The sequence below is a fragment of the Delphinus delphis genome, chromosome 3, assembly GCF_949987515.2.
Source record: "Delphinus delphis chromosome 3, mDelDel1.2, whole genome shotgun sequence".
In the NCBI taxonomy this organism is placed as follows: domain Eukaryota; kingdom Metazoa; phylum Chordata; class Mammalia; order Artiodactyla; family Delphinidae; genus Delphinus; species Delphinus delphis.
In genome coordinates this window covers 35,002,340-35,018,830 of record NC_082685.1, presented here as the reverse complement: position 1 = coordinate 35,018,830, position 16,491 = coordinate 35,002,340, and the positions used below count along the sequence as shown (strand labels likewise).

The following is a 16,491-nucleotide window of genomic DNA, read 5'->3' as shown; positions in this document are numbered from 1 at the left end:
ATCCCTTCTGCCCAAAACTAGTGACTGTTCAAAGGGCCTTCAAAACTGGCCTCATGAGACTGAAGGAGAACAGCAGGAAACTCCAAAATACTAAAGTCAGCCTGACACCCTGTTGCAGTTGGATGCACTAGATCATCAAATGGAAGAATCTCATCATGAATAAATAACCTTTTTTAAATACTCAGAGGTAGGTTTTATGTGACAGCTATTAAGATAGTCGAACATAGATATAAGACGAATAAAACAGATCTTAACATGAGCTCACAACCACATAGTAAGGAAATAAAGTAATGTAGAAACATGGTTAAGAGAATAAGCTTTGAAGTTGGAAGATCCGAGTTTGCATGCTAGCATAAACACTCACTTGCTGTGTAACCTTGACCAAATCTCTCGCTCTCTCTAATCCACAAATTATTGAGTGATTTGTAAAAGAGGGATATAAGACTATCACAGACTGGTTTTGAGAATTAAATGAATGATTTATGCAAATTGTTAGCACATTACTTCGCACTCAGTAAATATTTTAAGAATATTAAACATCATGGTTATTGTGATTTCAAGAACTTAATTCAATCAGATGCACACTTACTTTGAAGAGATTTATCAAGAATTTCAACAATTATATAAAAGAGTCAATTTAATAAGACCATATAAAAAAGTGATTTCCTTGCCATTAATTTCTTATGGTTTACTCCCTAGTGTTATGTGCATGTTACTGATACCTTAGATGGAAAATAATAAAGCATACTCATAATTTAGATTTGCAATTGCTGTTTTTGGAATAGTCAAATTACCATATTTTAAACACCCACAATTTATTTATTAAATTTATTTATTAAAAACATACATGTCCCAAAACAAATTATAGGTACATCATCTAGCAAAAACTACCTTGTGAATATTGTATCTTAAACAGAGAATCAGAATATGGAATTTCCATTTCCATATTTGTACCATAGCTTTAAGATAAACCCATAGCTATTTATAAATATTCATTTGTTTTAAAATGTATGGAAATGCTGTGCAATTGTATCCTGTTGGATAGTCACATAACACTTTTAGTCTCAAGTAAAATGTGACTGGCATTGTTTTCAGAGATTATTGTTCAAATGATAACGTTTCAGCAATTGTGCTCGAAAAAACAATCAGTAGAGTGATTTGGTTGTATGTCATTAGGTATAGGATATAAAGTCATTCTCAATTTGTAAAGGGAAGTAAAATGAGCTGTGACAATTTAGTCAGGAGGAAAAAAAAAGTCTAAAAGGTCACTTTTAGGACTATTAGTCTTTGTTGAATCAAAACAAAACTATGGAATTGCATTTTATATTGCCAGGTAAGAAAATAATGTTTTCTAATTAACTCGGGGTTTCAAAACCTTACCAATGTGAGCTTTATTCTCAGAACTGCTCAATAAATAAGCAAATTAATGGATAAGCACATAAATAAATAAAAATTGGGTAATGTCACATAAGGAAGCTCTGATGTTCCTTCAACGGTTATTGTTAAGAGTACATTACATGGGCTTCCCTGATGGCGCAGTGGTTGGGAATCTGCCTGCCAGTGCAGGGGACATGGGTTCAAGCCCGCGTCCGGGAAGATTCCACATGCCCCGGAGCAGCTAAGCCCTGGTGCCACAACTACTGAGCTTGCACTCTAGAGCTTGCGAGCCACAACTACTGAGCACACGAGCCACAACTACTGCAGCCCGCGCGCCTAGAACCATGCTCCACAACAAGAGAAGCCATAGCAATGAGAAGCCCACACACCGCAACGAAGAGTAGCCCCCGCTCGCCAACGAAGAGAAAGCCCGCACACAGCAATAAAGACCCAACACAGCCAAATATAAAAACAAATAAATAAATTTATTTTAAAAAATACATTACATTTGTTGTGTCTGAATAGAGTAGGCAACGAAACAGGGATATTATAAAATGATCTTCAAATCTCCCTTCCTTGAAGATTTATTTCTAAAATAACTTCCCAATGACACTTCCCTTTCAAAACTCAGAAGAAACAAGTCCAATTCTAAATGTGGTCTTCAATTATATATTCCTTATTATTTCATTCACCTGTCTTAAGTTTTATTCATGTTAGCTGACTGCATTGCAGCACAAAGTCAATGAACACTTGCAGAATCAAAAACGCATGAGTGGTATGGACTGGCCATTTTGGATTTTTTTCTTCCCTTAGCCAAGATCTGACCCTATCTGAAATGTCTCCTCTGGTAGAAATCCACGGAAAATGACTAGGGAGCTCACCAAAGTTCAGCCCTTATTCACCAGAAGCACTGCACGGAGGCACCCACCTTTTCTTTTCAGCACCTGCTACCTAGTCCAGGGGAAAGTGCTAAAGGGACAATTCCCAGAGCCTCAGGTCATTTCAGTAAGCGCTCCCAGGAACACAACACCCATCTCCTGTCTGCTACAAACACCCATTCACAAAATCTGAGGAGAGAACTACAGTCGTCCCTGATTCCTTGGAAATTTAGTTAGACTGATGTAGAAACACACCCTCCTTCCCTCAGTGTATAATTATTCGTGGGTGAAGAGCCACCAGGGAGGGTAACAGAAGAGGAAAGAGGGAAAAAAAAAGTAGAAGCGGGTTTTGACCTGACTTCTAAAAGGCTTTCTGTTAATCTCTCGTCCCCCTCTCTCATTTTCCTAATCCCGAGAATGATGGAGTTACAGGCAAGGGAATGATTCCGGAAATGCAGATATGACTCTCAAACCTAGAAATGATCTGGGCGATTTATTTAAAGTTAAATACTCCTCGTGCTAGGAACCCAGCACAATTCATATTTAAAGGAGGCCGTGTTTTCTCCATCATGACATAAACAAACAGTTGCCTCCAAAGATGAAAAACCCGGTTCCGGAGCGTGTTCTTGCTGTCCTCTAAGCTGCAGACTGAGGGCCGGTGGAGAGCGCTCACAACCTGTGAAAGTGCGGAGGACTCTCTCAACCCGGTGGCCAATTCCCCACCGGCCAGAACTCTTCCCCACCAGCCCTCATCATTCGTGACTCTGCAAGACACAGGGACTCAGACGTGTGTGGGAGTGCGTGTGAGGGAGACAGGCGACAGGAGAGTGCGCTTTCCACATGTGGAACCCTGCATCTCCCTGTCTCATAGCTTGCGTCCGTTCATATGCATGCAGTGGTTAAATATTTGATCAAAGGTGGAATAGTTATACTCATCAGTTGTATTTTTAATAGGCACGCCTTAAAATAGAGGGTTCATAAACTGAAAGTGTGAAAAGATTCTGAGTATCGTCCCTATGTCTCTAACCCTTTCTACTCTTCCCTCCCCCATGTCTACTCCCCCCAAAAAAGGAAAGCTTGCAGCAGATTGTAGAAGGATTTGAGTCTGCAGCTAGAGAGAAGGGGATTAGGGCCAGAGCGGTGCAAGTTAAATTGTGCTGCCTATAAAAAATGGGCGGATTGGTCTCCAGATCCAGAGGCTGGTACCACCTTCCTTTCTAAAATAAAATCTCTCTGGCATGAAGTCACCGCCTATTTCACATCCGGTTTGCCCTGGGACGTATTACTACTGTCTTGGTAAAGAAAAATCTTTTGTTGTATAGCTGCAGATTGGATACTGGGAAGCAAATTTGGGTGTGAAATCTTCAGCAAAGGAGCACGCAGAGTCCATGATGGCTCTGACCGCTCAGAGCGAGTGAGTGAGCGGCAGAGCGAGGACGCCCCTGCGCTGCCGGCGCGCCGGGACTCGCGGACTCGCGCTGGCTCCCAGCTCTCCACGATTTTCTCTCGCAGACTTTTCTCGGGTCTTGAGCGATCCTCTGCCCAGAGGGGGCCCGAGGTAAGTGCGGCATCGGACCGCTACACACAAGCTTTGAACGTGCCTTTTCCTTGCTGGAGTGACAGGAATGCAATAGAAAACAGAGAAGGAGGGAACAGGACAAGAGCCTGATCCCGCAGCAGGTAGAAAGAACGAATGTTTTTCTTTCAGGGTGAAAATCGCAGCGATCTAGGAGCATTATTATTATTTTCTCCGTCTCTCTTCTTTCCCTCTTTCTTAGGCAGAGTTGAATGTATTCCGCGGGGTGGGTGGTGACATGTTGTTTTGGTCTTTTTTGGGTTTTTTTGTTTTTTTGCAAGACGGAGCTGGGGTGAGGTGGGGAGGGGCGTTGGGTGCATCGTCTAAAGTTAAGACGCTGGGATAGAAAACCTATCTCAATGTTCCATCGTAGGGAAGGCACTCTCTCTTTCTGGCTGCAAAAATGCTTCTTTTCTCCTTTCCAGTGGACGCTGCCGTAATGCCGTCTGGTGTAGGGGTCTCTCTCATTCCGAACACGAAAAACTCAAGTTATCATTTGCTGTGGGTGGCATAGATATGGGTGTTCAGAGTGTGTGTTTGATGGGGCGAGGTTGAAGGTGGAAAGGGGTAAGGAGACAGCTTAGCGTTTCTTTTAAACTATTAGGTTTGCATTTGCAAGAAACTTTCTTACTCAACAACTCAAGTGCCATGATAGGTTTGTTTTTCTTTTCAAAATGTCAGAGGAGGACAAAAAGCTATGCTATCTTGCTTTGGGGTTTTGTTTTGTTTCACTTACCCCTTTGGGAATTACCCTTTTTTATAAAGACCAACAAATATTAAAAGGGTACGAGAAGTTGTTTTTCCTTCATAACGGATGTTGAAGGTTAATAAAAGGGTGAATTATAATTATGCAATTTAGGTGCAATATTTTAACATAAGGATATTTACCCAATATTTCTTGTCGTATTCAACTCATCTATGTCAAAAGCAGTCACTCAATTAGGGAAAAACTATGAAGCTCACAGTTCTTACCTCTAGGTCTAGACCATTTCACTCTAAACACTTTAATTATGTTTCATTGCTTACATGCCTGTTTGGAATGGTTTTTACTGATATAAATGATCCTGGAGAGTGCGGAAAGCATTTGTGTAGATGTATTTAAAGGCATACCACATCAAACTATAGAGTGCCTAATGGAAAATATGCTTTAAAAGACTTGCAATCCATTAATCACTGATCCTGCTAAGGAGTACAGATTCAGGGAAGTGCTAACAAATTTTACCTTGAACATTTCTCATATTATGACTGGAATCAGTTATAGCACATTCAAATAGTGTTACCATGTCTGCTCATTCACCAGGTAGTGCTCTGATTTTTAAGAATTACACAAATAGATTATAATTTTAAAAATCCTCTAAGCTTTCCATGCTCCTCCATTCCTCCAACATCCCACTACCAAGTCTAAATTCAACAGAGGGTGATTGATTGCACTTTACCTAAGAGGGAAAAAAGATTCCCTTTTTCATGCAAAGCAAAGCACTCCAGCTTCCATCTGTTTTAGATGAAACATTTTCTAGCAGCAACCTGGCAGAATCTGAGAGGGCTTAAAAGACATGTGAGGGCATGCTTGTGTGCATTTATGTGAGTGTGGTTTGTATGTGAGAGATCAGCACATGGCTTGACTATAAAGTATGTCCTTTAGCCTCACAGAAGCATTAGCGAGCATATTTAACGAGGCAATCACAGGCAGAGAATTACAAGCATGATTTCGGCATTCAACTGAGTGTTTCCTACGATTTTATTTTTTTTTAAAAAAAGATAAATAGCAGTTGCTTCTGAAATCAAGGTGCACCCAGAATCCAAAGATGAATTCAGTCATCAAAGCATATGAACCTACCCCATCACAGCCTCCAAACATGCTCTCCCTGTTGTAGACACCAGCTGAAAATTGTCAGTGCACAGTTCAGTTGTGGGAACTCAAATAAGAAAGGTCAAATTTTTCAGATGATAACAAGAAGAGAGTAATGCAAACTACATTGTAAATATAAAACCTAGAGGAAAAACAACTCACAGTTTTTATGTTAAGCAATATTGTCACCTGAGAGAATTTCAACTTGTATTCTTTTACAGGAGAAATTTAGACACTGATATTTCTGAATGGAGAAATGCAAGTGAAAGTGGAGAATGGATGGTCCAGGTTTCCATTGCTTCCAGTGAGGTGTCATAGCCCAGTGAGGTCATTTCCTGACTTCAAAGCATTTATCTGAACTGCCTCAGTCAGCCCTAGTGGTTATAACCTGATGTTTCTTGCAAGAGACATTGATCTCTACTTGTTCTACTTTTCAGCTGCACAAGCCCGCAATGAAGAAAAGTCCGGGTCTCTCTGACTACATTTGGGGCTGGACCCTCCTTCTGAGCACATTGACTGGAAGAAGGTGGGGACCCTTTATTTTAAATCTGCATGAGAATTTCTGTAACTTTTCATTTATTCTTTCAGGGGGAAGAAAATTGTCCTTGGATGAATTCATGACTAAGGGAATTCAAAAAACTTAACTGCAATAAAATTCCAGCTAATAAAGAAGAACAATATGAAAAAAATAATCAACTTATTTGCATGTTGGTTAGAATACGCTTAACACGCTTCTGTTAAGGAACGTATTAATTCAACATTTAATTCTTAAATTGAACTTTTCACTGCTCAGTTGTAACTGAACAAAACATGTGGTTTCCTAATTCACAGAAAAAGTTACCCCAATTAATGTCAGCATACTATGTGAGTTGATTTTCCAACAAGAAAATTTCTAACCAGTTGCAAAGATCATAGAGTAACTTCTAACTATGTGGAAGTGGAAAGGTTAGAATAACATTTGTAATTTGAAAGTCATAAGTTTTTATAAATGCATGTGCATTATGTTTTGAAACTGTTATTTATGTAACCAATAGAAGTAGAATATACTACACACATATTTAAGAACGTTAGACAAAACTGAACTTCTCTATTTAAGTTTAACTACTGTGGAGACAAGTTATGAGAAAAAAATGTAATCATATGATTAACCATATTCAAAATATTTGCTAATGATCCCATCAAATGCATAGACATATTATACTAACAAAGATACAAATGACCAAATATTTCAGATTCTCCTTTATCTGCTTTTATATTTTTTTGTGTAGTCCACTCCTGTGGCCCCAAAGAAAGTCTTAGACATATTACAAAAATCTAAGATTCTCCATAATGTAATGAAAAGTGAACCCTTATGAGTTAAGGCAGAGAGGTGGAATAGACTGGAAAGATAAGGACTAAGGAGGATTTTTTAAATTGAGAAGTTGTCTATTTTTATTGTTTGTTATTGTGTATGATAAATAATGACCGCCAGATGAACAGAAAGTGCATTATTGCCAGATACTCTTAATCTGAGGAGTTAAATGTTCTTCACCGCTCTCGAAAAATTGTATGAAGTGTTGCTATTGTAATGACCTGTAGATGGAGTTAGTGCACAATGTTTTATTATATAGTGGTTCATATGGAATCAAAATCACGTACTGTAACTGACATTTCTCTACAAATTATATATTCAGTTTAGGAAACATTACATTGGCATGAGTATTTAATAGCAAATAAATAATCTTGATCTTTATCCTAGGGTCATTGTCTGACAATTACATAGTAAATTAGAATTAAAAATGAAGCATAACCTGATTAAGAAAAGCACATAAAAGAAAGATTATCATTCCAATTGGCAGAGCAGAACTGGTTCTCTGGGAGGGAGGGAAAAGTCTCTTTTGGCATTTGTACTCCAATGCAAACAATTGGTGAGTACAACATTTATAAAATAAAACCAGGGGGTAAAAAAAGCATTTCCTGAATTTGACATAAGCTATGAAAACAAAGAGAATGCAGGTGTAGGTAGTAGATCACCCCATATTTTGGGAATCATATTAACAATCTAATTTGCTCTGTCATATCACACCATCTCATCTTTTTCTCCCTTCTTATTTTAGTGATTCTTCCTTAGACTACTTGGTCAGGCTCTCGTCACAACTCAAAGTGTGTTAGCATTTCTTTTCCACCTTTATCAAGATGACCTTCCAGTATCCTTGAAAGATGCATGCATGGCAGTAGGTTTTGTGACAATGAGTTTTTATAAATAATTGTATTCAGAAAACTATTTTTGCTTTACTGCTGTCATCTGCTAGCAAGACATCCTGGAAGACACAGCGCTCGTTGAAAATTTGATTTCAAAAACTAGTAAGATCTTTAATTCTGCCAAAGGAGAGTAAACCCTCAATCTGCACAGTATTAATGTTGAATTTAGGAGAATGGAGAACTGTTTCATAGAGGTACATTTCATATCATGAATAACTTTTAGTTATAATAGCTTATTAAATTAAAATTTTATCAGAAAAGTTTTGCATTTTGCCAGTATAACATTATTACCCAAATAATAGTGTTTGTTTTTGAATTGACACTTTGATTATATTTCTTGCTTCTGTCAAATCAGTGAACCCTGGTTTCAAATGTTATTATTTTTCTTAGATTGATCAGTAATATAAACACACAAGAGAGATGCCAAAAGCATATTAAATTGAAAGTGATATGTTTGTGTCCGTTTTTTAGTTCACACTCTATATTCTTTTTTTGTTTTTCTTTTTGCTCAAGGTCAGAGCTATCATTGAAATATATCAGTAAGTGTGATCCCTCCTAACATAGAATACTCTTCTCTCAAAGGATTTTGGAGGTGTCATTCTAATCATTACATAAAATATGATTCAAGGAGCATAGATAGTAATGTGATTGATGTAATAAATAAATAATATGTGAACTGCAGTCATTATGTGGTCAAATTCAAAGACTAGTAATGACTGGTAAGGGATAAAAACTAGACCTTCACATAGAAAGACTTAAATAGGAACAATTACTCTGATATAGAAGAATGAAAATAAAGTTTTAGACTAAAAGTTAAAGAAAGCTGGATTCTAGTTCAAACTCTACAAATGGCTGTGTTTTCCTAAAACGCTAATCCTGCATTAGTTTAGTAAAACCATAAATTAAGAATACTGGACCATATCTTTTCCAAGCTATCTTTTACTTCTAAGACCAGAAATGACAAAATTCAATTAATTAGAGGTTTGAATAGACAAATTATAAAAATTGGTTCATAAACCTTAAGAAGAATGGAAATTACACACTGATGTGAACATGTAATTGTCCTAAGAAACAAGTTTTATCTATTTTTCTCATCTAAATACCAGAAAGAACAACAAAAACACAAAACATAGATATATATGAAGTGGATAAAGGGACGGTTGTTGGTAGGTGAAATCTTAGGATTATGCTACATGTTAAATTAAATGAAAACAAAGTTATTATGTATTTTGGTAGCTCAGAAATACATTTTTTTTTTTAATTTGGGAAGAAGTTTCCCAGATCTAGGTTTTTTACTAAAGTGCATTAGTGTTCTTGCTTGCCCAGAGAAAACATTCATTACAACATTGTATACATGCTGAGAATTATAAATGTAAAGACACAACTCATTTCCTGTAATTTTCCTTCCATAGTTAGAAATATTAGAATAAAGAGTGTATCATCTATGAGAACAAATACGAGAAAATGGTAAGAATTAAACTATGACATCTTTTTACTTTACCAGAAGAAATTTTCAAATTAAGATTCAATAGAAAGGAAGTTGGAAAATTGCAGAAGGTTTTATTTGGAAAAAGGTTTTAGTAGAAATGTATAATTTAGATATTGCCTCCCTTTACATTTTTTTCAGCTATGGACAACCCTCATTACAAGATGAACTTAAAGACAACACCACTGTCTTCACTAGGATTTTGGACCGACTCCTAGATGGTTATGACAATCGCCTGAGACCAGGATTGGGAGGTGGGTAGCATTATCGTGTTTTTATTTTACAGAACAATATTAAACATTTACTATTAAATTATTGCTTCCCTCTACATGTTAAAGTAATAAGAATGGAAGCACGTAGTGTAATGACATCCTATTTTTAGTGTATTGCTCAATATTAATTCAATTTTCCACGGTCATCCCATGCACATACCCGTACGTAGTAGAAGGCAGATTCAAACTTCTCATAATGTCATGAAATAAATGTTACATTTACTTGACAATCAATCTTTTCCATGTATGATTTGATTTTACAAGGGAAAAAGGGGGGTAATATCATCTCTTCCAGCTCAAATACTGCATCTCTGTTTCATTAGGCATAGCTATGTTTGCATTGAATTCAAGTAGAGTATCTCTGAATCTATTGCTCTAAACATTTATTTGGGAATATTACATATTGATCCACTATTTTGTGTTAGATTACCCCCACCTCTAGGATAAAAGGTGAATGAGATAGATGATAGTGTGTGTTTTGTTTTGACTGTGAATTTAAACTTAAACCCTAATTTTCTATAGTTAAAATGTTTTGGTTTTTTTTTTGTATACCAGTTCATTGGTTTTACTAATGAATTTCTACTCAGGAAGAAGTTAGCACTTAATAATACAGTATTTATAACAATAAGAGTAAATAGTGCAAGGCATTACACACTTATTTAAATAGTCCTTGAGTAAGATAATCAACCTATCTTATTTAGTTAAACAAAGACTAATGAAGCCAAAACAAAATATTGATCTCAGAGTAAAACAAGTGAAGCAAGGAAATAAATTATTGTTCAAAGTCACACAGGAAACCAAGATAGAATCTATGACTCCCAACTATAACTTACGCTGCACTCTCTCCAGAGCATTTGTTGAAACTATTTAATAGCAATATTTAAATTACAATGAAATGACAATATTAAGAAATTCATCTCCTCTTCATCTAGACAGCAAAGTTATGCAAAGAATAAGAAGGTTAAGAATTCAATTTTTGATTTTAAAACAGAATGGTAACATGGATTTAGTCTTCCTGTTAATACTCTGGGCAGTGTAATGACACAGATATGGATCATAGGTCTGTTTTGAGGCTGCCAAATGTCATTAGTGTCTCAGAGGTTTAAGGAAAACTCCTTTATCGAAGACATGACTCGGATATATGTCAAAGGTCTTACCAGGTGTCCTTTCCTATCAATCTCAAGCATTCGTTCTAGGACACACTATACAAATTCCTCCAGGTTTGTACTCCACTTGGTTTCCTTTTACTAAGTTCTTTGAAAAAATATTAAGGAACAAAATGCATTGGTCACAAAATGGAGTGCATAAATGTGTATGTGATGTATTAATATAAGGTCTGTGTATATCTAAACCTCTGGAGTGGTTTCAGGAAAATTGTTCTTGGTTCATAAAATTTGAAATAAATTACAAAGACTGCAGGTGGGGGAAGAATGTACAAAAAGAAGAAATTCAGGACAGTGATAATAACTTTTAAAAAGAAGACTTTTAAAGTACTAATGGGCATGCATCTGATTTCTTTACTTCTTATTCTTCCTTCTCCATGATATCTCCTTAGAAAATCAGCAGAATTTTATAACACATCTAGAAAATCTTATCTTCATTCTAGTTTAGGAAATCCCATTTAATACTTTACCTTGTGAATGTGAGTATCCTCTATAAGTTCTGTGCATAGTTTTCAGTTTGTTAAACAATTTTACACATACACACACACACACCCCTTCTTTAATAATCAGCTGTTTGGTCGTATTGTTATTTGGAGTACAAATAACAAGCCCATGACTGCTCATTTACATTTAATTATGTGTAATAACTCTTTAATCAAATATAGTATAAGCAGGAAGCATTTCACCTACTCCTCATATGCATACCTGAGTCTTGGAGAGCCACAGACCTTGAGGATGTATAATATAGACTAAGAATGGGTCAAAAAGCTAATTTTCAAGACTCAAGATAATGGTGGATTTATTAACAGAAACAACTACATTAATTCAGGCTGCAGTTTTGGTGGAATCTACTTTATTACCTACTTAATCCCCTCAAAATAACAAAAATAGATATTTAAAGAAAAGAAATAGTAGTTGGCTAAATATAGACAAGATATATTCTTTTTAATTGAAATGGATATAATATGTTACAGTAATAGAGAATTCAAGGGCTCAGGAAAATCAAAAAGAATGGATATGCTCTAATTTTTGCTAAAGATGATTTTTCTGATATTTATGATTTCTGGAAACAGTGATTTTGAGATTATGATAGACATGAAAACAAATTAAAAAGTAGCCCAAATAGTTTCCTCTATTTCTATTTTATCTATCATCCTGGAGCATACTGCAATTAAATCTGATGGATTTGAGATTTATGAAAAAACTTTAATACTAACTAAATTTTTGTCATTTTTTTGTCATGCTTTTTCAGTCTTAAGGGATATAATGGCATGTGTTTATTACATATATAGCATGTGTTTACTACATATATCTGCAGAATCATTAACACGTTTAAATACATTTTGAGAATGTTTATCTGTCTTTAGAAAACATCTTAACATGTTTAAGTACATTTTGAGAATCTTTATCTGTCTTCAGAAAACATCTTAAATATTAAACACAGATTTTAGATATTTTATAAAACATAATCAGCTACAGAATAGAGAAAAATGTTAACACCATGATTTTTGGATGCTATAAATTGAAATTATCTAATATATATATTTCTGCAAAATTATTTAATTTTATTTCTTTATCATAGATTTCTGGTAAGCTAAGTATGACATGCATTCCAGTAGCTCTCTTGCCATTATAAAAATGGATTTTTTTACATGATCCATTTGCTTTCAGATGTAAAAACTATGTAGAGGCAATACTTGAAAGATTATCATTAGCTTATAAGGCGGTAAAAATTTCTTCTTAGTAGGTTCATTGATCACAGCTGGGATAATCTTCTCTCGCAAGAGATAGGAGCCCACCCTCTTCTTTATTATGATTAAAGTCTGGTTTTATAAAAATAACAACATTGTGCAGAAGGCAGGGATATTTTGTTCTGAATGTCTTGAGAAAATATAGAAATGTGATAAGCTAAGACTTGAGACTAATGTAAGAAACTCTTGTACATGCAGATTCATCATGACCTGTTTTTCAGAAACACACACAGAATCCAAAAGTGTAACATTATTCTTTGGAGATGTACACCCTGGATCCAATAACTAAGAAAACAGATATATAACACGGTTCATCGAGATGATAGGAATCAGTTGCAGATTTTGTAACACTATTTCAAAAGGCTATCTTTTCAGGGTCAAGAGCAATCCTGAGAAAGTAGAAAGAAAAGGGCAACCTAGAGATATCCTGGAAGACACGTATCTTTTTAAATAAAATAAAAGAACTAAAAAGGATAGACTGTGTGGAATTCTAATAATATACTCTATTCAAGGATGTAAAGAGAAAAATATGTTGGCAAGTTCATATTTTAAGTATAAAATTAATGAAGAAAGCTTTAAATAGACTTGAATTGAAATAGTCAGTAGTCAGAAAATACAAATCGAAACTGTCAGTGATTGTTGGATTCATTCTCATTTAATATCTCTTTCTTTGAGGACAGGACGTGGAGGGCTGGTTCTTCCTTGCAATCAGGGCCTGAAGAATGTTTTTGAAAAGCTCTTGCCTAAAGCATCGTCACTAGAGAAGAATAAAATGGTTGAGGGAGGGGAGGAGGTAAAATCCAGGAAAAAAAAAATGGCAAGAGAAAAAAGAAAAGGTTACAGAAGAAAGGAGAGCAAAAGAGGGTACTGAAAACAAGAACAGAGAAAAGTGAGAGGGTTGGAGAAGGCGAAGGAGAGCAACTTAGAGAAAATGGAAAAGGCATGTGTGGTAGGAGGCTGGGTAGGCTCAGGTGCTCCTTGGTTAATCAAGATTCCTCTTTTTGCCTTAAATCAAGACCAAACCAATCACCTTCTGAGAAAATTCATTTCCTCAAGGTTTCTGCTTATTGACTCTGAATCTAATAAACGAAAGAAGCCTGAATTTTCTCCAACTTCCGAAAAAATTAAATGATGCTCCCCCTGAATTACACCTATCTGGGTAAAATTTCAGCCACCATCGTTTTGGCTTTCCCTGCACTCTGGGAGAGGGAGTAAGAACAATCCAGAAACATAGATCCAAAACTACATTCTGAAGAAAGTTTTCAGATTTTTAAGAAGTAATGCCCTTCCAGTGATAGTTTTCCCTTCCTTTCTGCCACACCATATAAACAGGCTACATCTCTCTTTCTTTTGAAAGAGTACACGTGTGTACTCATCATGTGACAAACCCAGATGGATGGGGGGAGAAGTAAATAAGTAAATAGGTAGGTAGGAATGGAGGTAGAGAATGGGCTTTATTCCTACTATATGCTTAACATATTTAGTTAAGATTTTCTTCTTTTTCCTATAAGTGTTACAGAATTTGGGGGAATTTTTTTGTTTGTTTTAGATTTTACTTAATTGAAGCTATCAGTTAGGTGAGTATTTGTGACTGGAATGTAGCTGGGATTTTTCCCTCAAGGTATTTTAGCACGACATACTATTTAACAAACAATCTATGCTTCAAAGCAGACTTACTCCTTATCTTCTTAATTTTCCCAATTTTTGATTTTTTATGCCTGTATGAGAACTTTTAGACTTCATTTAGCCCTATTATTGCCAGAGATCTTAGCTTTAAGATATAAGCATCTCCAACAAGGCAAGGAGACTGGGTTCGATATGAGTGCTACTGGCAAGGTGGTACGGGCTCCTTGGGGAATTAGCTTGGGATATTGGGTTATGTTTCTTTAGGTCAAAATAAGTAAAGGTGGGAAACTAAGAGTGTTCTGGAGAAAAAAATCAGATTAACTTGTGAAATTTTGTGCAACTCTAAACTTTAGGTGACTAGACTTTGTTCTATCTCAAGATGATATCTGATATTCATGTGATCTTTTATTATGTTTTTGTATCCTGTGTGATGTTGAGATCAGAGGCAACCATTTTATTCATGTTCACCTAACTTAAAACACACATTTTGTATTTATATTAAAAAGCCAGAATTTCTAAAATTTAGAGGGCAAGATATCCGTGTCACAATGTGTTCACCTTCAATAAAATAAAAAGATTCTAAATTACTGACAATACCCCCCCCCAAATTTAAAAAGGTTAGATTTATCCAATATTTTTTTATTGCTGTTGTTACATTTTCTTTACCAGATAATGGCTTTTCGTATCAGCTTTTGAAATTCTACTCTGGAATTCTTTTTGAATTTTCTATAGGTGTATCTGGTGCTTTTAATGCAAGGTGTGGAACAGATGCTCAGGCTTTGGCATAATGCAATCTATTTACACTGAAATACTATATTTAGACATTCTATAATTCAGTTGAATTTTAGAGAAAAAGCAGTTACCAAAAACCCAAGAGGAATTGTTAAAATGAACAGAGAACACCTTTTAACTTTTACTGGCTGAGAAATCCAGTCAGCTCATGAAGCCAGCTCATCTAATGAATCCAACTGAGATGCCCAGAGGAATGTTCTAGCATATTTAGAAACTTTCTGCTTCCATCTTTTCCTCTTGTATATAAATCATCTTGCCAAGCATTTCCTAAGATAAAATGTAGCCACTTGGATTTTGCTAAAGTTATAACGGCCAAATTATTAGTAAACAGCTGCAGTTTATATTTTGTGCAGTTACTTTTGGACTTTTTATATAGTTTCCATTTCCTATCTTGATTCTAGAACCAATGTGAAATATTAAAAAATATACATTTTTTTTTTCTGTATATGATTTTTTTTTGCAGCCTGAACTTGAGTTCTTTATTTGAAAAATAGTGTTTGTAGTGTTTCTGAGGTAAGAATCCCATATTTGAAAAATAGTGTTTGTAGTGTTTTTGAAGTAAGAATCTTATTGTTAATAGTCATGGACTCTGCCATTTTGAAGAACTTAAAACCAAGTCCTAAGTGGACGCCATATCCCTCCATAATATATATAATATATAATGATATTATATTATTATTCTCATATAATTAAAATTCAATAATAGGAACAGAAAGTAGGATACCTCAAAGCTACTGCAGGTTAGGCAATTTTGATCAAGACTTCTACAGACCAAAAGAAACCTATTCCTCCAACACAGCAATCACATTCTTCTCTACAGCTTTGCTCTCTCCCAATAGAAAATGCCATGATGTAAGGAGGGAAGGAGGCAAATTCTCAGTCGAGAAGAAATAAATGTCTCCTGTAATAAACTTTACCTTTTTTTTCCCTGGGAGATTCTTGTATCATCTGAGTTCTTGGAATCTGAAAACACAAAGGACCAGGTATTGGTTAGACACCTCGAAATGTGATTTTCTACCCCATATCCAGGTTTAGTAGCTGAATATCACCAACATTAAGTTGCTCTACGTTATCAGGGAGGGGAAAATTGCCAACTATTCTGAAGAATTAAGGGAATGGAAGTGAAGGACAAGGAGCAAAAATGTTGCCCCAGGCAGATTGGCAGGGAGCTGAAACATTGTCCAATCCAGGAGTATAAATTGATGGTTATGTAGGGAGCTCAGGATACTTTCAATTTCCAAACAGGACCATTTCAAAGTGGGGTTTTAAGACATACTTTATTATGATGACTAATGTTAGCCAATTCATTCTCCATATAGTGACTGCCTCTGTGAATTAATAGAAGCAAAGTAGCTTGAAGGAGGCAATAAACCTCCTTCATTAAGTTATGAGTACACAGAACTGGGCCCAGTGAATATTATTCTGAGTTCCTCAATAGACAGCATTTCCAGTGAAAATAGGGCCAATGCCATATTAAATA

At 35.6% G+C, this 16,491-nt stretch overlaps 1 protein-coding gene across 1 annotated transcript in view; it reads left to right on the top strand.

Moving 5' to 3' along the window:
- Positions 1-3,663: 3,663 nt before the first annotated feature.
- GABRA1 (gamma-aminobutyric acid type A receptor subunit alpha1) overlaps positions 3,664-16,491 on the top strand; it is a 60,037-nt gene continuing 47,209 nt past the window's right edge. Inside the window, exons 1-3 of the mRNA XM_060008428.1 lie at positions 3,664-3,813; positions 6,118-6,206; positions 9,549-9,661. Coding sequence (XP_059864411.1) covers positions 6,133-6,206; positions 9,549-9,661 — 187 coding nt within the window. The 5' untranslated portion in view covers positions 3,664-3,813; positions 6,118-6,132. The remainder of the gene's footprint in view (positions 3,814-6,117; positions 6,207-9,548; positions 9,662-16,491) is intronic.